The sequence below is a fragment of the Podarcis bocagei genome (genome assembly GCF_964188305.1).
Source record: "Podarcis bocagei genome assembly, chromosome: 5".
Taxonomy (NCBI): domain Eukaryota; kingdom Metazoa; phylum Chordata; class Lepidosauria; order Squamata; family Lacertidae; genus Podarcis; species Podarcis bocagei.
Window position 1 is genome coordinate 95,925,472 of NC_138129.1, and position 26,196 is coordinate 95,951,667.

At 47.1% G+C, this 26,196-nt stretch overlaps 1 protein-coding gene and 1 long non-coding RNA gene across 2 annotated transcripts in view; one reads left to right on the forward strand and one right to left on the reverse strand.

The window, feature by feature from the left end:
- The window catches only part of QSOX1 (quiescin sulfhydryl oxidase 1), a 92,641-nt gene extending 72,011 nt beyond the window's left edge, over nt 1-20,630 (reverse strand). Inside the window, exon 1 of the mRNA XM_081194378.1 lies at nt 20,281-20,630. Within this exon, the coding sequence (XP_081050504.1) occupies nt 20,281-20,563 (283 nt within the window). The 5' untranslated portion in view covers nt 20,564-20,630. The remainder of the gene's footprint in view (nt 1-20,280) is intronic.
- LOC308587194 overlaps nt 1-26,196 on the forward strand; it is a 196,957-nt gene that overhangs the window by 59,777 nt on the left and 110,984 nt on the right. The window lies entirely within an intron of this gene.

Consider the following 26,196-nt stretch of genomic DNA (forward strand, 5'->3'; position numbering starts at 1 on the left):
AGTAGTCAGCATTTGCAAGAGTTAGATTCATGGGACCTTTCTATCGCTGAATGAAGAAGCAATTAACCAATGGATTCTTTCAAAACACGCACACAGAAACATAGATTCTGAAGCAAGGAACGGCTAAGGGAGCTGGGCATGTTTAGCCTGGAGAAGAGGAGGTTAAGGGGTGATAGGATAGCCATGTTCAAATATATAAAAGGATGTCACATAGAGGAGGGAGAAAGGTTGTTTTCTGCTGCTCCAGAGAAGCGGACACGGAGCAATGGATCCAAACTACAAGAAAGAAGATTCCACCTAAACATTAGGAAGAACTTCCTGACAGTAAGAGCTGTTCGACAGTGGAATTTGCTGCCAAGGAGTGTGGTGGAGTCTCCTACTTTGGAGGTCTTTAAGCAGAGGCTTGACAACCATATGTCAGGAGTGCTCTGATGGTGTTTCCTGCTAGGCAGGGGGTTGGACTCGATGGCCCTTGTGGTCTCTTCCAACTCTATGATTCTATGAAATCGAATCTGTAGGGCAAGGCATGAGCAGTGGAGAAGTCCAGGGTGTTTCAGCAGCCTCCCAATCCCTCTGTTTCCCATTGAAAGGAAACTGAAAAGGGGTCAGCAAGGTTTATCTCGCCTGGGCCAGTTCACTCCAGCGGAGACCCCTCTGAGGGCTGGATAGCTCACACGCCTGCAATTTTCAGTGTCTGCGTCTGTGCAGATGCAATTTCCAGCGCCGCAGAAGTGAGTCCCCGTACCAGTTTAGCGCAGCACGGGGGGACCCGCCGAGCGGGCAGCTAGGTTCGGGAGTGGCTCGTGGGCTGGTTAAATGACCCCTGTGGGCTACTTACTGACCCCTGCCCTACAAGGAAGGTAACTACCGGTTAATTGTACCTGTTTCTCTTCAGTGCACCAATTGATTGACTTCCTTTACAAGAGATTATGCTTTCCCCAAAACACAGATGAGGCACACATCAATAGAGCAGAGAAAAAAGATTATTTCCCCACCAGTTATCCCTGAGGCAAATAAAAGGTTTATGTAGCACAAATCATTACTAATAAATGCAAGACTGAAAAGGTATGGCCCATATGAATAAGAATGAACACCACCAGGACATCAATGGAGAGAGATAAAGGTCAGGAAATGACAGCCACTTGTGGGGACCATAATCTGCTAAAGGCACAAGCAGTCACTGGTCCCATTCATTTCAATGGGAGGGTGAGATCACTGGAATCAATGGGACCCCTTGCTCAGTTTTGGTTGGATCATGTTTTGTGGTCTACACTGCTAAGATTTTTGAGTGTTTCTTTAATGGAGGAAGGGAATGGACTGCGAATGGCCATGGAAAAAGAAAATGTGAGAAGATTCCTATCCCCTTGCTCTTTCATTCAGCCAATGGGAAGGGGGGTGGCAAAGTGGGGGTGCTGCAAAGGGCTTTTGGGGTATCAGGTGGGGAGGGGGGACAGGAAAAACTGCCTGTGGGATATCTCGTGGTTTAATCATGGTGAGCTTAATAAACTATGGTTTAATAAAGTTAAATTATGGTTAAACTTTGGCTTAGGGAGGTGTGTGAACCAAGCCAGAGACTCCTCTGTAGTTGAATAACACCCTCTCCTTGTGATCTCAAAGCCCAAGCCACAGAAACTTTGGAAAGCTGGAGCAACGAAGAGTCTTGCAAAAGTAAAGGTAAAGGTAAAGGACACCTGGACAGTCAAAGGCGACTATGGGGTTGCGCCGCTCATCTCGCTTTCAGGCCGAGAGAGCTGGCGTTTGTCCACAGACAGCTTTCCAGGTCATGTGGCCACTTCTGGTGCAACACAACACTGTGAAGGAAACCAGAGCGCACGGAAACACCATTTACCTTCCCGCCACAGTGGTACCTATTTACCTACTTTTACTGGTGTGCTTTCGAACTGCTAGGTTGGCAGGAGGCTGGTCAGAGCAACATGAGCTCACTCTATCGCAGGGATTCAAACCGCCAACCTTCCGATCGGCAAGCCCAAGAGGCTCAGTGGTTTAGACCACAGCGCCACCCACATCTTGAGACTAACACATTTATTGCAGCATTGTTGTGCACTACAACTTTCACCTGGAGATTCGTACTGTGAGTTTTGATTGACTGATTGAACCCACATATTAGTCAATACGATTCGTAGAATCATATAACAGGAATGGCAGAGTTGGAAGGCTATTCATTAGGGTCATCTAACACAACCCCCTGCAATGCGGAATTCTTTCCTAAAACATCAATGATCTTAAAGCAAGCACTGCCTCCTGGATGAATACAATTGCCACTGGTCATACATTGAATACTTAAATGCAATTAACTTTTATTCTTAAAAATCTGCTGCCTGTTTTTAAATTGGCTTAAGCTTACAACACTCATAACTAATTTATCTCATCATTCCAAGACACTGCAAAGCAGTTCCAAGCTGCTGAGGCAATCCCATTCCTGCCTTATCCCAGCAGGCTCCCCACAGCCTGTGTCTGTGATGATGTGGGCTCCTAAAGTCCAAAACCATGGCATGTCTGGCAGATAACATTTAAAACTGGTCATTAGAGTGTGGGTGGAAAGAGACATGACTGTCTATGCTGACTGACAAGCCAACTGGAAGCAGAAATGTATAGGCTACAAAAACTACTGTGTAGACTCCCTGTGGGTGAGATTAGGAGGTCTAAGCCTAAAAGCAAATGTTTGGGGTCATCATCTTAAGACAAGCACTGGCACAATGCTCCAGCTATAGATTACAGATTCAGCGCTCTAGAGCAGGCTTCCTCAACCTCGGCCCTCCAGATGTTTTGAGACTACAATTCCCATCATCCCTGACCACTGGTCCTGCTAGCTAGGGATCATGGGAGTTGTAGGCCGAAAACATCTGGAGGGCTGAGGTTGAGGAAGCCTGCTCTAGGGTGAATGTCTTCTCCTCATATTCTAACCCTCAAGAACACCCTAAAACAGAAATCTAGTCCCTGGTCATCCTGGCTTTCAAAACCATTAACGTACAAATGTATGTCAACATTTAAAAGAAACAGAAAAGAAACCCAGCCATACAGTATAATTACAGCCATCACAACAACCCCTGGCAGCAAGTTCCGCAGGTTAACTATCTCTTACCAAAGACAACAAACTTCCTGGTGCCCAGAGCAACACTCATTTGCATTTACCCACAGCTATGCTAAACTCAAGCAGCAATTTCCCATCTCCCCATGGAACAAGGAATACTGAGCAGAGAGATATCTTCCTCAAAGTCTGGGGGTTGGCCATGCCTAATTCTCCCTCGGTTCTGCAAAATGGGAGAAAAACCTGTCTGCCTTCTTTGAGGCAACCCATTCACTCATACAGTCCCCTCAGGGGCTTTGGAAAGATGGGGTAAGCCAAGTTCTTGCTGTTGCCCTCAAGATGTAATTGGACTACAACTTCAATCCAGCCCATGGACAGTCTGGGAATCATCGTGTTTTTACATGAGTAGAAGGTTTCCTTTTATTTAAAATGCATCTCTGGGTTATTTGTGGGGCCTGCCTGGTGTTTTTAGATGAGTAGAATGTGTGCTTTTATGTAAAATGCATCTCTGGGTTATTTGTGGAGCATAGGAATTCGTTCATATATTTTTTCCTCCAACATATAGTCCGCTCCCTCCCCACATGGTCTGAGGGACGGTGGACCTGCCCTTGGCTGAAAAAAAGGTTGCTGACCCCTGGTTTATGCAGAAGGGACAGCAGAGGAGGCCTCTGTAAAACCCACGTTCTGGCCAGCACTGGCTTTAGAATCAGCATTACAAACCTGATCGAGACAAGAGTCGCCATGGGACTTTGGGTTTCAAACCACCTCGAAGCGCCAGTTGCCCTAATGACGGAAATACAGCGAAGGATGCCTGCCGCCTCTCAGCCAAGACATACAGTGGTACCTCGGGTTAAGTACCGTATTTTTCGCTCTATAGGACGCACTTTCCCCCCTTCAAAAATGAAGGGGAAATGTGTGTGCGTCCTATGGAGCGAAGACACCATAGCCCCGTGACCCTCTCCCAGCTGGAGAGGTGACACGCAGCTATGGCAGGAGCCTCTATAGCAGCGCGTCACCTCCCCAGCCGGGAGAGCGCGCGCGGGGCTAAAGCAGCCCCCCCCCCGCGACTCTCTCCCGGCTGGAGAGGTGAAGCGCCGCTATGGCAGGAGCCTCTCCGCTGCGCCTTTCCGCTGCTCCCTGACCTGCTCTTTGGGGCTGGTGGGGGGCTTCCCCCCCCGCCAGCCCCAAAGAACAGGTCGAAAGGAACCTGAAGCCTGGAGAGCGAGAGGGGTCAGTGCACACCGACCCCTCTCGCTCTCCAGGCTTCCAAGGTAGCCGCCTGAACGCACCTTAAACGGCACCTTGTTTTAGTGCGGGAAAACAAGAGGGGGGAAGTTCTCCCCCTCTCTGTGCAGCGCCTCCTGCTGCTTCACTGAAGGGGCGCTGGGCAGAGAGGGGGAGATATTTTTTTTCTTGTTCTCCCCCCTCTAAAACAAAGTGCGTCCTATTGTCCGGTGCGTCCTATGGTGCGAAAAATACGGTACTTAATTCGTTCTGGAGGTCCGTTCTTAACCTGAAACTGTTCTTAACCTGAAGCACCACTTTAGCTAATGGGGCCTCCTGCTGATGCCACGCCGCCAGAGCACGATTTCTGTTCTCATCCTGAAGCAAAGTTCTTAACCCGAGGCACTATTTCTGGGTTAGCAGAGTCTGTGACCTGAAGCGTATTTAACCTGAAGTGTATGTAACCCGAGGTACCACTGTACTGCCAAGCTGCAGGATCGCTTCCCGTAAAGGAAAGAGGGCTGACTCAGTCCACTCAAAGGCAGAATCAAGTCACCATGCTTACAATTTCCTCTCACCACCTCAAAGGGATGGAAATGTTCTTCACTTCCTGCCCTGACCCAGCATAGCAGCAATGAAGTGGACCTTTTTGATCAGCCGACACACTCCACCCCAGAGATGGCGAAACTTCCACGGCTGCAAAGTGGTTCAGACAGTCCTAATTGTGGCAATCAAATAACAAAGTGATTGGCAACACATTTCTGGAGGACACACAGACCTATTAAGCATCGGTAGGCAAACTAAGGCCCGGGGGCCGGATCCAGCCCAACTGCTTTCCAAATCTGGCCCGCAGACAGTGTGTTTTTACATAAGTAGAATGTGTCCTTTTATTTAAAATGCATCTCTGGGTTATTTGTGGGGCATAGGAATTCGTTCATTTTTTTCTCCAAAATATAGTCCGACCCCCCACAAGGTCTGAGGGACAGTGGACTGGCCCCCTGCTGAAAAAGTTTGCTGACCCCTGCTATTAGGCCATAAAGCAAGGAGCCTCAAGATTTGAGGCCACACCAGGCCATCTGTTAATTTAGAGAATAATGGAAGAGGTAACTGATAATGTAGCCATATATCAGCAGCCAGATGCCCAAATTCCTCCGCCATGTTTTGGACAGATGCATTCCTCCTTTGGGGAAACAAAACCTGTAGGATGGAAGAGGGGAAATGCAAGAAAACTATACCCACTTACATAGAAATGAAAAAGAGAAAGGACATACTCTTCCAACATATTCCTATAGAGCAGGGCAGCAGAACCTGATGCCTCATTGCATGCAGGGTGAAAAACAGCTAACTATACTTTATGGCAAGGGACACGGGTAGCACTGTGGGTTAAACCACAGAGCCTAGGACTTGCCGATCAGAAGGTTGGCGGTTCGAATCCCCGCGACGGAGTGACCTCCCGTTGCTCGGTCCCTGCTCCTGCCAACCTAGCAGTTCGAAAGCACGTCAAAGTGCAAGTAGATAAATAGGTATCGCTCCGGCAGGACGGTAAGCAGCGTTTCCGTGCGCTGCTCTGGTTCGCCAGAAGAGGCTTAGTCATGCTGGCCACATGACCCGGAAGCTGTACGCCGGCTCCCTCGGCCAATAAAGCGAGATGAGCGCTGCAACCCCAGAGTCAGTCACGACTGGACCTAATGGTCAGGGGTCCCTTTACCTTTTATACTTTATGGCATTCGCCCAAGAGGGCAGCCCCCATATTGTAGAATTAATTGCCACTACATGTTAGGCAAGTAGTGTTTTGTTTCGCCCCTGGAACATTTTCACTTGTGCAAGCCTGCCATGCCATGGGATCCAGTTTTAAGCTCTGATCCTTTTGCCTTTTTATGTTTCCATTTTTAAAAAATTTTGTACGCTGCTTTGAGAATATCCTGCCCTCTTGATATAGTGGTATAAGAATTTTGCATGTATAAATGAAATAAACGGGTAGCAAGGCCAGAAAAGGGGGCAGCAGAAATGGAGTATGTATTTTTCGCCCCATAGGGTGCACCGGCCCATAGGATGCACCTAGTTTTTGGGGGGGGAATAAAGAAAAAAAATTATTTCCCCCCCCCCAGGTGCGGGGCTGGGGCGGGGGAAGCCCGAGCTTCCCCCGACCCCAGTCCCCAGAACAAGCTGCTATCCGCAAGCCGTGGGAGAGCTGCGCGAAGCATGAAGCCTGGGGCGTGCTGAGCTCAGCGCGCCCCAAGCTTCTGGGTGCAGGCAAGCTCTCCGCTAGCTGTGGGACAGCTGCGCGACTTCGCGCAGCTCTCCCACGGCTAGCGGATAGCTTCCTGAAGCCTGGAGAGCAGAGGGGTCGGTGCGCACCGACCCCTCTCGCTCTCCAGGCTTCAGCGAAAGCCTGCATTCGCCCCATAGGACGCACACACTTTTCCCCTTCATTTTTGGAGGGGGAAAAGTGTGTCCTTTAGGGCGAAAAATACGGTAATCTGCAATGGAGTAATCTCAGCTAAAGCATCCCTGATAAATAGCCATTCAACCTCTGCTTATTAACCTCCAAGGAAGGAGAGTCCACCACTTCCCGAGGGAGACTGTTCCACCGTCTAACAGCTCTTACTGTCAGAAAGTTCTTTCTGATTTTGAGCCAGAAACTCCTTTATTGTAATTTGAAGCCAGTGGTTCGAGTCCTACCCACTGGAGCAGGAGAAAACAAGCTTGTTCCATCTTTCATGTGACAACCTTTTAAACAACCTTTAAAATGGTTGTTGCCCCCTTTTCTATTATATACTTTGTGGCAAAAAACAAACAAACACATAATTTGTTGTTGTTGTTTAGTCGTTTAGTCGTGTCTGACTCTTCATGACCCCATGGACCAGAGCACGCCAGGCATGTAATAATAATAATAATAATAATAATAATAATAATAATAATAATAATAATAATAATAATAATTTATACCCCGCCCTTCCCGGTTCAGAAAAGCAGGCTCAGGGCGGCTAACAACAAATTAAAACACTTAATTGTAAAAGCAGCATAAAATACAGTATAAAAACATGAATAACAATAAAATTCAAAGTTCAGAAATCAATTTGGGGGAAAGCCATCTAATAAGCATTAGATAATCCCCAGGGCTAGCTGGCTGAATTGGTCCTACTTGGCCAGCAAGGAGGCCAGGGGAGAATTAGCTGTGGGGTCTCAGAGCAGGTGATCTTCATAAAAAGGGGAGGGGGAGGGAAGAGAAGGGAAATAAAAGATCAGGCTGAATTCAAATTAAAGGCCAGGCGGAATAGCTCTGTCTTACAGGCCCGATGGAAGGAGGTTAAATCCTGAAGGGCCCTAGTCTCATGGGACAGAGCATTCCACCAGGTCGGAGCCATCACTGAAAAGGCCCTGGACCTGGCGGAGGATAGTCTGACTTCCTCAGGGCCTGGGACCTCTAAACTATGGTTATTCATGGACCTTAAGGTCCTCTGCGGGGCATACCAGGAGAGGCGGTCCCGTAAACAATAATAACATAATCCTTTTGTTGCCCCTCTACCACCTTGACCCCACAATGCCATTTATTCACCCAAAGCATAAGCTCGATATCAGGTATGCTGCTCAGATGTGAAGTTTCTAAGAGTGGGTGCTGCGGCAAGAGAAAGAAAGCTACAGCACCTTGTTCTGTGTAGGACCCTAATCAAATTGCAGCTGGCAGAGGGAGGAGATATGTCTGTACTGGGGCAAACGTGTGTCTTGATTCGCTGTCTCTCTGGGTGGAAGCAGGCATTAGTCAAGGAAAGCCGAAAATAGCAGGGCGGAGACATTGTCGCTCAAATGCAAAGGTGTCATCATATCACCTTGAAGTCTCGAACAGGGAATCCACAACCGTCTCCAGGCACAGGGTGGGAATGTCCTTGGAAACAGGCCTGCTTGCCATTTTAAAATGGGCGTTGTAGCTCCTGTATAAATGGAGAGTTTCTGAACCTCTGATAAAAGTTCACCACACTTCACAGATGTTACAGATAAAGGACAGGAAGAGTTGGGAAAGATGCGTCCGAGAGCAAGTGGTTTTTGACCGGCAAAGTACAATGGCTCCGCCTGCAACGTTCAAACACACGTTCATTGTCCCAAGAGGAAAAGGCTCTCTTTCATCCACAATGAATAATCTATCCCATTTCTTTTATTGGTAGATCCTTGTTGTGCAAAGCCAGGGGGTGTGTGTCAAAATGCATAATGATAAATGACTGAAACTTGGCTGCTTCACTGCAGTCGTGACTGCTTTAAACCAAGTTGACAAGAATTTAAAAGCCAAAATATATATGTATTCGAATCTTGGAAATAGAGTCAATAGGAGTATAGCATCAATAGGAGTATAGCATCTAGATCAAGGGAAGTAATAGTGCCACTGTATTCTGCTCTGGTCAGACCTCACCTGGAGTACTGTGTCCAGTTCTGGGCACCACAGTTCAAGAAGGACACTGACAAACTGGAACGTGTCCAGAGGAGGGCAACCAAAATGGTCAAAGGCCTGGAAACGATGCCTTATGAGGAACGGCTAAGGGAGCTGGGCATGTTTAGCCTGGAGAAGAGGAGGTTAAGGGGTGATATGATAGCCATGTTCAAATATATAAAAGGATGTCACATAGAGGAGGGAGAAAGGTTGTTTTCTGCTGCTCCAGAGAAGCGGACACGGAGCAATGGATCCAAACTACAAGAAAGAAGATTCCACCTAAACATTAGGAAGAACTTCCTGACAGTAAGAGCTGTCTGACAGTGGAATTTGCTGCCAAGGAGTGTGGTGGAGTCTCCTACTTTGGAGGTCTTTAAGCAGAGGCTTGACAACCATATGTCAGGAGTGCTCTGATGGTGTTTCCTGCTTGGCAGGGGGTTGGACTCGATGGCCCTTGTGGTCTCTTCCAATTCTATGATTCTATGATTCTATAATTCTATGAGTCGAATCCATAAGAAAAGTATATATGGGTGGAAAGTATTCTGTGCACATATCCAAACCTAAGAATGGCAGGGTATGAAGTGGAGATGTAGCCTTAAGGAACTGTGTGAGGCTGTCCTGGGCACACAGGGTGCGTCAATGTTGCACACAGAACATACCATATTTTTCGCTCTATAAGACGCACCAGACCACAAGACGCACCTAGATTTTGGAGCAGGAAAACAAGAAAAAAAATATTCTGAATCTCAGAAGCCAGAACAGCAAGAGGGATCGCTGTGCAGCGAAAGCAGCAATCCCTCTTGCTCTTCTGGCTTCTGGGATAGCTGCGCAGCCTGCATTCGCTCCATAAGACGCACACACATTTCCCCTTACTTTTTAGGAGGGAAAAAGTGAGTCTTTTAGAGCAAAGAATACAATATTCCCTGGCTGCACAATTCATAGCCATCGTGGTTGCTTCCATTTTGAAACACAACATACATGAAAAGAGTAAAAACCTATGCATCTGCACTGGAAATATACTCCAAACTATAATCCCAGGTGGCAGCAGCAAGTAAGAATTTCATGGGAATTCTAAAAAAGGTTTTTTTTTAATCCCAAGAGTGCATAAAACTGCTAGCTGCAGCATACCAGAAAAACACATAACTAATCATGAAGCAGGGAACCGAAGGCTATGAGATTGCACAGATAAAAAGTAATGTGGTTGCAGTGCAGCCTTGTAAAAAGAAACAGCCTGGATACAACGTTTTTAATGGCATGTGTTTTAATTGCAGCATCGGTCCAAGACGGAGTCGTTTTGCACAGAGTTAAGTGTGGTACAAGTCGAATTGATTAAAATTAATGAACTGAATCAGGACTTTCATCTTAGAAGCATAAGTAGACTGATTTATATGAGAGTACCGTGGTTCAAGGGAAGACTTCTAGGCCACAAGGCAGAGAGGTTGATTGTGGTTTATGTAAACCACAAATAAAGACCCAACGACAGAACCAAGGCAGCAGCTGTACCAGTACAGATGGAACTGGGAATATAGTATGGATGGCTACTGTCAATGCAGGAAGAGAACAGCACCGTCAAACAGAGCAGGAAAGGGAACCATTAGGAATAATTATTTGCACGACTGGGATGGAAATCTGGTGGAAGTTTGCCAACTCAGCTTAAATTTGGTTTGAAATGTGTATTCATCCAATCTTCCATCTTAAGATTTTGCCTTATACCGAATCATTGAGCCACCTAGCTCAGAATTGTCGACCCCCTTAAATAACCTTTAAGGTCAGCCTGAGGAGAGGTGCACAACATGGCGAAAGCTAACGCATTTATTGAAACAAAAACTTCCGTGTGCCAAAGCCCATTTTGTTAGGGAGAGGTTTAGCGCACACAGTATGGGCAGAACTGAACACAGCAGGCCACTACACGAACTGGCCCTCATAGGCTAGGTAAATGGGGCACTGGAAAAGATGGGGGCCACCCTGCTGATCCCTACACCAGCCAGAAACACAAGGTGGCATACAGAAGTAATAATCCTCTAGTCCTGGAGTCTTCCCAGGCCTCCTTAGAGGGCCTGCACCACCTGGTTCAAGCATTCTGCAGAGTCCAACAGTAAAACTTTTTTCTGGACTATAGCAATTCAGGCCTCTGGTGAGCGTCCTAGTTCCCCTTTAGAAAATACAGTGGTGCCCTGCAAGACGAATGCCTCGCAAGACGGAAAACTCGCTAGACGAAAGAGTTTTCCGTTTTGGAGGTGCTTCGCAAAACGAATGTCCTATGGGCTTGCTTCGCAAGACGAAAATGTCTTGCGAGTTCCTGCGGGGTTTTTTCCTCCCCCCCCTTTTTCTAAGCCGCTAAGCCACTTATCAGCTGATCCGATAAGCTGATAAGCCGCTAATAGCCGCTAATCCTCTAATCTGTCAATGGGCTTGCTTCGCAAGACAAAAAAACGGCTAGACGAGGAGAATCACAGAACGGATTCTTTTCGTCTTGCGAGGCACCCCTGTATGATCTATTCAGCCTGCATATAGTAAACATCACATAAGGAGGCAGCCTTATGTGAAGAGAGTAATAGTAATTTATTATTTGTACCACACCCATCTGGCTGGGTTTCCCCTGGGTGGCTTCCAACAAAGATTAAAAATACATTAAAATGTCACACATTCAAAACTTCCCTGAACAGGGCTGCCTTCAGATGTCTTCTAAATGTCAGGTAGTTGTTTATCTCTTTGACATCTGATGGGAGGGCGTTCCACAGGGCAGGTGCCACTACCAAGAAGGCCCTCTGCCTGGTTCTCTGTAGCTTAGCTTCTCGCAGTGAGGGAACCACCAGAAGGCCCTCGGCGCTGGACCTCAGTGTCTGGGCTGAACAATGGGGGTGGAGACGCTCCTTCAGGTATACTGGACCAAGGCCATTTAGGGCTTTAAAGGTCAGCACCAACACTTTGAATTGTGCTCAGAAACGTACTGGGAGCCAATGCCGGTCTTTCAGGACCGGTGTTATATGGTCTCGGCGGCCGCTCCCAGTCACCAGTCTAGCTGCCGCATTCTGGATTAATTGTAGTTTCCGGGTCACCTTCAAAGGTAACCCCCACGTGTGTGTGTGTGTGTGTGTTAAACATCAAATGTCCTAATCTGCAGCCTGAAATTCAATTCAGGAAGTCCATTCCCATTTGATAGGGGTGAATGCGCAAACTGGCCCTAAATAATCAGTGTTCTAGACAACGTGAATCTTCTGCCTGCTTTAATCAAACAAGAAGAACAGGTTGCTCCTAGAAGACCTTTTTTTATTTACTACGTGTTAACAGTGGATGACCTATCATCTAACCTGTAAGGTTAGAACAGCTGATCTAACTTCTACCGTCACTGTAAACATTTCACAAACTTCCAGATAGGTGTTTTTTGGGCAAGAGTTGACGCATCTGTCTTATGACAGTAGTTAATCACTTTAGACAGAGCAAGAAAAATCCCAAATAAAATGTGGGTTGTCTTTTTTTGTGATAGCCTAAAGCAACAATAATACGTTTCATGCAACTATGTATATGACTTTGCAGTAGATGTGATCATATCGCCTTTAATTTTCATACGGGAAGGGATTGAACAAGAAGTCACACCAAACAATTAATTTCATTCAACAGTCTGAGGAAGGAGCCCCCTTTAAAAATGGGAGGGGGTAATTCTGTTTAGCCTTACATGATTATTTTCAACCTTCATCCTTCTACTGCCTTCTTTGGGGGGGGGGCTATAATCTCCCATTTGCTTTTAGTCTGGAATCTCTGCTAGCTCACATTAGCAGAGATAAGGGAATAGCCCAGCCCCAAGACAGAATCCTGCACCTCTCACTTTTAGAATTTGTGCATAACAATAGCAAACTTTAGCCCCTGGTCTCTCACTCCTGACCAGAGAAGTCAACTGCTTTTCTCCAAAGCATATGCCATATTTTTTTATCTCAGTAACGCATGGTATGTCAATATTTTCTCCATACAGAAATCAGGGTGGTGGAGGGGAAACTGAGGCTGAGACACAGCGGCTTGCCTGAGATCAGCGAGTGAGATCATATCAGGGAAGAGATTTGAATTCAAGATCTGATCACATTCATTCAGTTCACAAGCTGCCCAATAACAATATCTCTCTGGGCATTGTACAAGACAATTGGGCCCCATCTGCAATATACATTAAAGGCAGGATCATGCCACTTTAAACAGCACGGCTGAAGAATCAATCCCTCTTCACAGGGAACCCTGGGAGTTGTAGCTGTGCGAGTTGAATAGGGGTCTTCTAACAACGCTTAGGATCCTGAACAAACTACAGTTCCCGTGAAAAACGGTAGGATCCTACTTTAAATGTATAGGGCATATAGGGCATTAGATCCAAAAGTTTCAAGATATGAACAGATACCACGGTTTCAATCAAATGACACACAGAAGCCAAAATGGTTTGCACACTAACATAGACAGAAATGCACACCCCTTCCGTAGATCACTATCTTGCACCTTGGCTACCGATTCGCTAGAGAACCTGCAAGCATCAACTGTCTCCTGATACATGCTGAATCCAGACAGGAGTTTCAGTACAAGAGGAAAAGGATTGTGGCGAAGACACCTTGATATGATATGACAAGAGACACAATAGACTGCAAACCGCAAAGCCAAAGGTACTCACTTACTAAAACACGAATACGAACCACCCAACTAGCTTAAGGAAAGGAATGGCAGTCAAAAACAGGAATAGTACAGCAGGAACAATCCAGTGTTGCACATTAAATTAATGAAGTCATAACTCAAAGAGAATATATGATGCAGTTTAACCCTATCCTGTAGAAATAATCACACGGCAACTATAAAAGTTCTAAGTCCATTGATATATCTGCTTCTTTCTTTGCCAAGTAAGATTGCCTTCCAATAAACATGGTTTTAACAATGAGTCCGTAAGTGACTGTGGAGGCCAATTCTGGATCCACACGTCTTTCCACAGTGGGGACATTGGTTTCCGGGCAGGAGTTGTGTGGATTTGCCAAGCGTGCCTTCCTCTTAGCACATTTCTCCCTTGCGTCCTGAGTTCGAGTGTCTTCAAAGCCCATGACACCTTTGGTAAAGGCTGTTCTCCAATTGGGGCCCTCGCAGGCCAGTGTTTCCCAGTTGTCAGTGCTTATACTACAATTTTAAAAATATGCCTTGAGACAGTCTTTAAACCTCTTTTGTTGACCGCCAGCATTACGTTTTCCATTTTAATATAGCTATGGTATATCTGGCTATATAAGAGGCAAAGACCAACTGGTGCATGTCCAATCGATTGCACATATCGTCTCGAGCCTGGAAATGACTTTTAAAACAGCAAAAATGACCCTAAGAGAGCTCAGAAAAGATGGAAGTTGTGCTTAGCAATCCCACGAACCTTTGCAAGTGCAACCCCAGGAGCCCCGGCACTAACTGTTGTGCCACTGGTTTCCTAAACCGGCTTTTATGGGGTTTCCAGAGCTTTAGTGAGTGTTCACAGGCTTCTCCGATGGTGTTTCAAATATATGTGATTTCATGTAAATGTACAGTGCCCCGAAACATAACCCCCACATAAACTGGGAGTTGCCTGATATGTTGGAATGAATTAAATTAGCTACGTTTGTTATGAGGTGTCGTCATTAGGTTTAAATTGCAGTTGCGCATATGGATAATGCTAATAATAAATACGTGTACATGTTGAAAGCTCTCCTGCTCTAGCCATACTGAATCACACCAAAGCAGAACAAGGACACAGCAACACAACACAACACAACACAAGAAGCACGGCAAAGAAGCTGCAGGGAAGGAACACAAGACTGGAGACTATCCATGGGGATCGTGGCCAATGGCCAGTGCTTGATCATAAATAAGCACGCATGTGCTTTCCCCCCCCCCCCCAAGGAACTCTTGGTTGCCTGCAGCTTCCTGAGACAAATACCTATATCTTTAGATGCAGAAATGTTATACAAGCAGCTCAGGAGAATCGTTTGTGGAAAGCAGGGTGGATAAAAATCAATGATTTTTTTTTAATTAAAAAACAACAACGGATTTTTTTTAAATTTAAAACATTTTATGTTTTTGTTTTTAAATCAGATTTTTAAAATAAAATGCTTTTGGAGGAAAAATCTTTCTAAAGATAGCTTTCTATTTAAGTTGCATTGTAGTCCAAAGGCTATTCATCAGGAAATAAGGATTTGTTTTAAGTTTTTGATGTGTGCTAAAACTCAGCCTAAGTTTTTTTTTTATAAAAAAAACCACGTTTAACCACATCAGATAACAAACATGGATACGTATGCTATAATGTTATTTGCTTTAGTTAAATAAATTGTTTAAATTGTTATTAAGGAAATGATTATTTTTTTCCTTCCAATAAAGTACTGCTGCCGCCCGCTATTACCGGCGTGGCGCTGTGCAGCTGCCCACTTCTGGGTCGGAGGAGCACCAGAAATAGCTTGTGTGCATGCGCAAGTGTTATTCGCGCATGCGCGTTATTTGCACATGCACAGGTGTTATTTCCGGTGCACATCCGGGTCAGAGGAGGCCCATGCACATGCGCACAAGCTATTTCCGGTGTTCCTCCGACCCAGAAGTGCGCTGGAAATAGTGTGTATGGACACGCGCTCCCCCACCCTCCGGCCCGCCACGCGATCGCTGCTGGAGACACCGGCCCAGTTTGCTGACCCCTGACCTAGAAGGTAATTTCCAAATTCAGGTAGCTGCATTGCTTTCATTAACTCCTTGTTAGGGTTGCAGCTGCTTCCATTAATTTAACCTCCAAGTGTTGCATGTCAGTGTTTTCAGAGGTATTTTCAGAGTTCAAAAGAGTATTTTCAGAGGGAATAATTCTTTGGAATTGCACACCTACTATTTGGAAGCTGACAATGTAAAGGGTTTCTTAGACGGATAAAGATGCCCTGGAAAGATAAGGGTACAGCTCCAATGTAAAGAGAAAGAAGGTTCTTTTTATTATATGTGGTGGTCTTGTAGTAAGCTTAAAGCTTACTGGGAAATTATATATAATGAATTGAAAAAGATGTTTAAAATAACGTTTGTAAAAAACAACAACCCTGAAGCTTTCCTTTTGGGAATTATAGGGACAGAACGACCCAAACTGTATAGAAATTTATTCATGTATGCAACTACAGCGACAATAACGTTATCCAAAAATGAAAAGAAAAAGTCCCGGTGAAAGAAGAATGCATACAAAAACTTGTGGAATATGCAGAAATGGCGAAACTCACCGAAAAAATTAGAAATCAAGATAACAAACTTTCTATAAAAGAATGGAAATGGTTTGTTGAATATTTATGAATAAACTGTAAACAGATGAGAACATTGGCAGGATTATTGTAATAACCTGCATATTTATAAGAGCATACATATTTAAAGTAGATGAATAAATGAGTAAATGACCATATTTATTCACTCTATAGGACGCACTTTTCCCCCTCCAAAAATTAAGGGGAAATTCCTGGCTTCAGCGAAAGGAACCTGAAGCCTCCAGAGCACAGCGGGAACTCGCGCTGCACTCCGAAGGCTTCAGGGATAGCCGCCTGAAGCCTCCGGAACACAGCGGGAGATCCCACTGCGCTCCGCAGGCTTCGAGTTCCTTTTGCTGAAGCCGGGAGAGCAAGACTCTCCTGGCTTCAGCAGAGAGGGGAAGCTGCGCAGCGTCCTTTCAGCGAAGCGGGAGTAGAAATGGAAGGGGCTCCGTTTCTCCTGCCGCTTCGCTGAAGGGACGCTGAGCAGAGAGGGGGAGAATTTTTTTTTCTTGTTCTCCCCCTCTAAAACAAGGTGCGTCCTGTAGAGCGAAAACTATGGTAAGTTAAATTGGAATGTGCAGAAAGTTTTGTTTTACTTTAAATTAAGGAATCGCAGAAAGGAGGAAGAAAGTCGAGTTTTGAAATGTTAACATGATTGCAAAATCACTGAAATGTATAAAACTGAAAATCATAAATAAAATAATAATGAAGATTGGGGGGGAGATAAGGGCACAGCTCCATTTAATCAATGGATATGACCACACTTGCAACTTATGAACGGATTGCTTGTAGATAACGTAGACTTCGCGTGGAGAAATATAATGATATCCGGAATGTATTTATACAAAATACAATAGATTATAAATATATATGTATTTGGAAAATAATGAGACCTATGTATTAGATAAGTATATATGGAATTGGAATTGTTAACTCTTAAAATGTCATAACATACCTTTTGGGGGTTTTCCACTTTTTATTTTAATTGTATGTTGTTCAGTTAAACTTTTTATTATTAAAAAATGTTTTTATTAAAAAAAATTATTAAAATTTTATTATTTAAATAATAATTAAAAGAACTCCAACTCCCACCAGGCCCAACCAGCATGACCAAGAAGAAGAAGAGGAGTTTGGATTTGATACCCTGCTTTATCACTACCCGAAGGAGTCTCAAAGCGGCTAACATTCTCCTTTCCCTTCCTCCCCCACAACGAACACTCTGTGCGGTGAGTGGGGCTGAGAGACTTCAGAGAAGTGTGACTGGCCCAAGGTCACCCAGCAGCTGCATGTGAAGGAGTGGAGACGCGAACTCGGTTCCCCAGAATACAAGTCTACCGCTCTTAACCACTACACCACACTGCCTCCAAGCACTGGCCAAGCACAAGAGATGCTAGGAGTTGGAGTCCATCAACATCTTTAACTTTAACTTTATATTTGCTTCTAGTAATAGCACCAGCACTGGTACATGTTCACAGCTGCCTGGCGGCATTATAGCAGCTATTGCTGAAGGACCCAGTTGCCGTTAGTTGCACACAGGAACAGCAAGAGCGGTTCTGGGTTGCAGAGAAATGAACTGCAAGCCCTGGCAGGGCAGAAATAGCTCTGCTGGATCAAAGGTCTACCTGGCTCAGTGTCCTGTTTCCTACAGCAAGCCAGTCAGCCGCTTCCAGGAAGTCCACAAGCAGGACTTGAACCCGGAACCTTGGCGCTCCATGTAGCCCATGACACACTGGTCCTCCCTACGTTTAGTCTCACGCCCGTTGAAAGCCATGTAAGCTAGGCTAGCAGCCAGCAAGAGGCCTTGCGGTAGTTTTGATAACCTTCTGGTAATTAAACGCAGCATCCTCCCTATGCTTTCTGTAGAGATGTAAAAAGATACACAGAAACTGACATGACAATGGGAGGAGGAGGGAACACTGAAATACCTAAGCAGCTTATCTGCCACCAGGAGGAGAGCGGAATCAGCCCCAAGGAAAACAGAATCATAAGAGTTGGAAGAGACCACAAGGGCCATCGAGTCCAACCCCCTGCCAAACAGAAGTGCAACACAAAGTTCATGGGGACATATGCCCACAAGGGCAGAAATCTACACAACAGAGAGAGGTGTGGGGATACAGTTGTTGGCTCCCCCCCCCCAAAAAAAAAGGATTCCTAAGAGCAGACAGAGGAAGAGAGCATTTGCATAGGAAACTCGCTTGACAGGCAAGAAAGAAGCGTGTGACATCCTCTCTCTCTCTCTCTCTCTCTCTCTCTCTCTCTCAAACTCCCTGCCTTAGATATACAGTGGTGCCTCACAAGATGAAATTAATTCGTTCCGTGAGTTTTTTCGTCTAGTGAATTTCTCGTCTTGCGAAGCACGGTGTCGGGAAAGTTTTGGAAAAGCTTCAAAAATCACCAAAGTCTTCAAAAACCTCAAAAAAGGCTACCACATCGCGTTCTATGAGTTGCTCCTCGAAGTCTAGTTGCAACTGTATTAACGGTGTTAAGAAAAAGGAAACAAACTTGCAAGACGTTTTCGTCTTGCGAAGCAAGCCCATAAGGAAATTTGTCTTGCGAAGCAGCTCAAAAAACGCAAAACCCTTTCGTCTAGCGAGTTTTTCGTCTTGCGAGGCATTCGTCTTGCGGGGCACCACTGTAAAAGCACCCAAGCCCACAATACAGAATACAGTGGTACCTCGTGTTAAATACTTAATTCGTTCCGGAGGTCCGTACTTAACCTGAAACTGTTCTTAACCCGAAGCACCACTTTAGCTAATGGGGCCTCCTGCTGCTGCTGCACCGCCAGAGCACGATTTCTGTTCTCCTCCTGAAGCAAAGTTCTTAACCTGAAGCACTATTTCTGGGTTAACGGAGTCTGTAACCTGAAGCATATGTAACCTGAAGCGTATGTAACCCGAGGTACCACTGTAGTGGCAAGGCCAGGGTGACTGTGGGGACCCAGGACAGTTGCTTCCTCCATGTGTTTCAGGCCCTCTACTGATTATTTCTCAGGACCTTGGGCCCTCCAGATGTTCACAGAATTGTACAGTTGGAAGGGACCCTGAGGGTCATCCAGTCCAACCCCCTGAAATGTGGGAATATTTCATGCAATGTGGGTCTCAAACCCACAACCCTGAGATTAAGAGTCGCATTCTCTACCAACTGAGCTAGCCTGGGCAGTTGCTGAACAACAAGGGAGCAGGAAAGAGAGAAAGGGGAAAAGCTGGCCACATGTAGGGCCTCTTTCTGGTCATGTTCCTGCTTTGTCCTAACTGCTGGGGGAAGTGGAGGCACTCAATTCGTATTAAAAGGCTGCCTGCCCTCACCATTCGCTCTCCCTTGCTCCTCTCCAAAAGTGAATCTCGACTTCCCTCCCCACCGCCTACGGGTTTCTACTTTGCTTAAGTTTTAGCAAGCACGGCAAGAGTATTGTTAGCCCAGAAATGGAAACAAGAAGAAATTCCAACGAAAGAAGAATGGCAGTCGAAATTAATGGACTATGCAGAATTGGACAAAATGACAGGAAGAATTCGAAACCTGCGGGACCAGAGATTTACAGAAGATTGGAAGAAATATACAAATTAGTTGAAGAGCAACTGTAATCAACAAATTACGCTAGTAGGACTACAAGAAGTTTTGTAAGGAGAAATATACGAAGTGTTACAAAGTAGAAAAAGATAGAGATATTGGTTATGAGTTTGAAATGTAATAGGGAAGATAAGAAATGTATAACTGAGAGATTAGATTGGGAAATTTTCAGACAGGATTGATGGAAGTCAAAAATTTGAATAAGATGTAAAAGTATGGTTAATTACTGTTGAAAATGATATGTTTAAAAAAAACTAATAAAAAATGATATTTTTTAAAAAAGTTTTATCAAACACGTCAGGGGTAGAGAAGAGAGAAGCCTTGAATATTTTGGAAGAGCCGCGTCTCTCCAGTCAACGTTGCCAGTTCGATCCTGGGTGGGCGCAGAAGGGGAGAATCAGAAGTGAGCAGGGAGGCAGAAACGCTGGAAGGGGAAAAGCGCACCAGGAAGTCGGCGCTCTTGCGCACCGCGAGGTTTGCGCGAGCGCGCTGCAAGAGGCGCAAACCGATTCGAGGGCTACCTGCCCAAATAGGGGAGGCTTAAATGCAAATAAAAACGCAACGGAGTTCCCACGTCACAGGGAGAAGGGCCGGCGCCCCCAGGGTCCGCAGGGAGAGGGGCATCGGCAAGCGGCTTCTTTGCGTCTCAAAGTCCTCTCCAAGAACCATCACCGGGCAGCGCGCCTCTGAGCTCGTGCAGAGTGCCCTTCCTTCCCGCTCAGCCATCACCGACAGGTGTCCCACCACCCTTCCGGCAACCAAGTCGCCGTCCTTACCTTGGATGTCGTTGGCCAGCGCTTTCCAGGTGGGGGCGAAGTGGATGCAGTGGCCGCACCAAGACGCGTAAAACTCGACCACCCAGGCGCTGCTGGAGTTGAAGATGCTGCGCTCCAGGGTGACCGCCGAGAGCACCACCAGCGGGTCGTCGGGAGTGTAGAGGCCGACGCCGAGCGCCCCGGGCACGGGCGCCAGCAGCAGCAGCAGCCGGAAGGAGGAAGAGGCGAGCAAGGCGCCGGCAGCGGGCAGCCCCGGCCGGGCCCGGGAGAGCCGCTTGGGCATGGTGAGCAGCGAGACGCGACGAAGGGCACGATGCGGCGCACGGCCAGGAGCCCGTCCAGTGCCCAGTGCCCGCCGCCCCGCCGACAAGTCCGTCGGCCTCTCGCAGGAGGAGGAGCCGCGGGCGGAGCACGGCCAGCCAGCGCCGCCTCCGCGCCGCCCAAACGCCCGGAGAACCGCCCCGGCGCAGCGCACGTGCGGAAGCCCAGCGCGCACGGCCGGCCTCCGGCGCCGCCTCTCTCTCCGCGCCTGCGAGGCGAGACCGGGGCGAAGCGCGCGGAGAGAAATCCCATAGGCTAAAGCGGGCTGGCTCCCGCGTAAAGCGTGCGGGTGATCGGACTGGCGAGGGGAGGGGAAATGAAAGCGAGCTGGAGAAGAAACGAGAGAAAACGCAGAATACAGGGCCCCCTATTACTTATGGGGTTTTGAATTATGGTGCTGGAGGAGACTCTTGAGAGTCCCATGGACTGCAAGAAGATCAAACCTCTCCATTGTGAAGGAAATCAGCCCTGAGTGCTCACTGGAAGGACAGATCCTGAAGCTGAGGCTCCAAGACATTGGCCACCTCATGAGAAGAGAAGACTCCCTGGAAAAGACCCTGATGTTGGGAAAGATGGAGGGCACAAGGAGAAGGGGATGACAGAGGTCGAGGTGGTTGGACAGTGTTCTCGAAGCTACCAGCATGAGTTTGACCAAACTGCGGGAGGCAGTGGGAGACAGGAGTGCCTGGCGTGCTCTGGTTCATGGGGTCATGAAGAGTCGGACACGACTAAACAACAACAATTACTTATGGGACGGGTAGCTCCTGTGGTAGTGGAGGACATGTTAGGCTCCTTCTGGGGTCGTTTTTGTCCACCTTTGGTCCCCATCCTGCACTCAGCTCCTGTGGCTCCTAGGAGCTGGGAAACAGCTTCGATTGGCCAGATGAAGCAGGTGTAGGTAGCGATGGGTATTAAACCCAGCGTGAGATATGGACTTGCCCAGCATGCAAAGACAGATCCGGGCAGATTGAGTGCGCAAGACCAATAGAGGGTTCAACAGTAAAGAGGGCAGTTTCTGCACATGCTGTAGACCGTGCAGTGGTTCTCAACTTGTGGGTCCCCAGATGTTGCTGGACTACACCTCCCATCAACTCTGCCCTTGCTAGCTAGGGGTGATGGGAGTTGTAGTCCCAAAACATCTGGGGACCCACAGGTTGAGAAAGGCTGCTAGAGGGACGTGGGGGGGCAGGTGGGGCTCCTCCACCTGGGAAGCCTGTCCATCTAGGAGAAGAACAACTCTGATCGTAAACCTCTGCTGCCTTGCAGGATATCTGGAGAAGAAAAGGCTAAGGAGTAAACACAACACAAGTCTGGAGTGGAGTCCCTAAAATGGCTCAATGATGCCTTGTAGGCCTCCTTCCAGCAACTCCTGCAGCCAAGCTGGTGCCAGTCCTATTTGTTCTGCTTTCCTTTGGACCACATCAGCGAGGCCGAGAGGTCTTGTCGTCTGGGAAACCCAGGAGGACCTCCAATATGCTTTTTCACCAGGGGAGGTCACTTGGATGCTTCACCCCCAAAGGTGACCTGTCTCTTGAGACAGACAGATGCCAACAGCTTACTTTACTTTTCTTTTGCTATTTTGCAAGTCCTGTCCAGCTTTTTCTACAGTTTATCTGAGCTGCACCTGTGTAGTTAACTGATGCTGTTGCAGGCCAAACTATAGCCATCTCCTGGGCTTGCCTTACTGGTCCACAGCTCCAGAATAAAAACCAAGCGAATATAAAGTACATGTCTTTTGGTTGCAAGGGACAAAACACAGTCTGTTTGCTCTTCTTGCTCTCTTATCCCTCCCATGGGAATATACACAGGACAGGATCCAACTGCATAGTACAGGGGTCTGCAACCCGCGGCTCCGGAGCCGCATGTGGCTCTTTTACACTTTTGCTGCGGCTCCGGGGTGGATACTAGCGAGGGGAGGAGGCGCATTGTGCGCCCCGACACTCCCCACTGTGGCGGGCGCTGCACTGGCTGTGACGTCGCATGGGGGTGGTGGGTGCGTTAGTCACACACCGTCCCGATGTCATCTTCCCGCCCGCCCGCTACACTGTAAGGGGCATGTACGCTGGTCACTGCATTGAAAGGGGGCATGTACGCTGGTCACTGTTTTGAAGGGGAGTGAAGAACACACACAAAAAAAGGTAACTTGTTAATTTAACGTTTATTTCTATGAGGAGGAGTAATTCTGAGGGGTCAAACAAAGAAATAATAATAAAAGTGACAAAAAAGTTGTTTTTATAATGACGAGTTTTGCGGCTCCCAGTTTTTTTTTCTTCGGAAACGGGTCCAAGTGGCTCTTTTCGTCTTAAAGGTTGCAGACCCCTGGTATAGTACATCACAGTGCTTCCCTCTCCGCAGAGCATGGTGTACTTTTTGCCCCAGCAGTAGATTTATCCAGTACTTTCCTTATCTAACAGATGTAGGGAAACGTGGGCCCCCATATGTTACTGAACTACAACTCCCATCAGCCTTGGCCCTTGATTATTCTCTGTAGGGCTGGTGGGAGTTGTTGTTCAGCAACTGCCCAGGCTAGCTCAGTTGGTAGAGAATGCGACTCTTAATCTCAGGGTTGTGGGTTTGAGACTCACATTGCATGAAATATTCCCACATTGCACGGGGTTGGACTGGATGACCCTCAAGGTCCCTTCCAACTGTACAATTCTGTGAACATCTGGAGGGCCCAAGGTCCTGAGGAATAACCAGTAGAGGGCCTGAAACACATGGAGGAAGCAACTGCCCTGGGTCCCCACAATCACCCTTGGAATTATTCTGTATCGTAGGCTTGGGTACTTTTATACGGAAGGCAGGGAGTTAGAGAGAGAGAGAGGAGCTGCTTTCTGGGAAGTCACACCTGGTCTGAGAGCCGTCCTGTCTAGTCTCATAAGTGAGCAACGCTTCTTTCGTGCCTGTCAAGCGAGTTTCCTGTGCAGATACTCTCTTCCTCTTTCTTCCAGAGGAGCGCCAGGGCCAGGGCTGGCTGCCTATTTTGCAGTACTGTGATACCTTGGTTTACAACCATAATCCATTCCAGAGGTCCGGTTGTAAACCAAAACAGGTTGTAACCCAAGGCACGCTTTTGCCAATGGGGCCTCCAAAACAAATGGGTTGTAATCCAAAAAAAGGGACGCACGCTTCAGGGTTTGACGTGGTTGTAATCCAAAATGGTTGCAAACCAAGGTACCACTGTATGTTGCTTGTACTCTTCTGATTGACTCTTACAAATGTCGCTGAGACACCCTCTCCACAAGAACACAGATACAGGGAAATCCTTCGAATAAACATCCCCAGACACAAGCAACAGTGTAAGGAAGAGGGCCTTCTCGGTAGTGGTGCCTGCCCTGTGGAACGGCCTCCCATCCAACGTCAAGGAAATAAACAACTATCTGACTTTTAGAAGACATCTGAAGGCAGCCCTGTTTAGGGAAGTTTTTAATGTTTGATGCTTTGTTGTATTTTTAGTATTTTGTTGGAAGCCGCCCAGAATAATTTATTGTTATTCTTACAGTGGTACCTCCAGTTACGAACTTAATTCGTTCCGGAGGTCCGTTCTTAACCCCAAACCATTCTTAACATGAGGCCCGCTTTCGCTAATGGGGCCTCCTGCTGCCACCACGCCGCCGGCACACAACTTCCATTTGCATCCTGGGGCAAAGTTCGCAACCAGGAGCATCTACTTCCGGGTTAGCAGAGCTCGTTACCCAAAACGTTCATAAGGAGGACGGTACATAATCTGAGGTTCCACTGTATTACTACTACTACTTCTACAGTGGTACCTCGGGATGCGAACGGGATCCGTTCCAGAGCCCCGTTCGCATCCTGAACAGAACGTAAGATGCAACTGTGCATGCGCGGGTCGCGTTTTGCCACTTCCGCGCATGCGCGTGACTTCATTTTGAGCGCATGCTCGAGCGGCAAAACCTGGAAGTAACATGCTCTGTTACTTCCAGGTCACCGCGGAGCGCAACCCAAAAATACTTATCCTGAAGCATATTTATCCCGAGGTATGACTGTACTACTACTACTGTAGTTTTCCCCCTTTGTGGTCCAAGCCAAACCCCTTGGAGGTTGGGACCTGGTAAAGTGTGCACCCCCCCCCACTCCCTATTCCTGGGCTTTGCTTGCCGCAGACTAGGTGTGGGGTAGGTGTCAATCATGGGCTCTGAGGATCACATGCTCAGAAAGGGTACCTGTTGTACATACTTGAAAGGAGACCTCTGCCCACAGCATTATTTTTGCAACATTCAGTCGTTTCCCCCCTTGGGCAAGACGCTGTCAGCCTCAGCCCCTTATGTTCCCCTCCCCACTTCTATAATCTGCAATGCATGGATAATGCTTCTGGCCTACTTTACAATACTGTTGTAGCATCATGAAGGCGAAGCTCTTTCAGCACTCTATACAGTGGTACCTCAGGTTAAGGACTTAATTCGTTCTGGAGGTCCGTTCTTAACCTGAAACTGTTCTTAACCTGAGGTACCACTTTAGCTAATGGGGCCTCCCGCTGCCGCCGTGCAATTTCTGTTCTCATCCTGAGGTAAAGTTCTTAACCCGAGGTACTATTTCTGGGTTAGTGGAGTCTGTAACCTGAAGCATATGTAACCCAAGGTTCCACTGTATATGGACTATATCAGTGGTAAGCATTATTATCATTTTGGAGCGAAGCACGAAAAAGACTCATGACTGGGTTTACTCATTCAAAGATCGCTTTAAATGCAACTGCTGTTTCTCGTTGGTTTCTGCTGGCCGCAGCATCTGCTGCCCATAATCCGCTCCATGGCAATGTGCAGCACACCTGGGCAACATTCCAGATGGACAGTTAAAGTTTTTTACTTTCCCACTGCAGCCGGCCATGCCCATGCAACAATCTAGCTGACAGCAATACCAGAGATTGTATGTTTTTTCAGAATGAAACAAAACACAGTGGGCACAGAACTCAATGTTATATTTAAAATGAGCTTTGCTCACCTGAATACATTAGAAGAAGAGGAGGAGTTTGGATTTGATATCCCGCTTTATCACTACCCAAAGGAGTCTCAAAGCGGCCAACAATCTCCTTTTCCTTCCTCCCCCACAACAAACACCCTGTGAGGTGAGTGGGGCTGAGAGACTTCAAAGAAGTGTGACCAGCCCAAGGTCACCCAGCAGCTGCAGGTGGAGGAGCGGGGAAGCGAACCCAGTTCACCAGATTACGAGTCTACCGCTCTGAACCACTACACCACACTCCAGCCAGAGGTGCAGTTAGGGCAGCGCGACTGGTTCCCCCACACAGGGTGCCAAGCTGAGGGGGTTGTCGCAGGGCACCACAACTATGGGGATGCACAGAATGGAAGGCAAGAGACCAGAGGGCCCCAAATTTTGGCCGCTGGAATTTGAAAGATCCAAGTCTGTCCCTGCTCCAGCCTCACCCCAAAGACAAGCTTTACTTCCAGAGAGTGCTTGTTGTTTAAAAGTTGCTTCCAAATTGCCTTGCATCAGAAGCAGGAAACCTGTGGCCATCCAGATGTTGCTGGAATTCCAGCTTCCATCAACAGATGGTCGGGGATGATGGGAGTTGGAGTCTAGAAACATCTGGAGGGCCAAAGTCCTCCATCCCTGTATGAA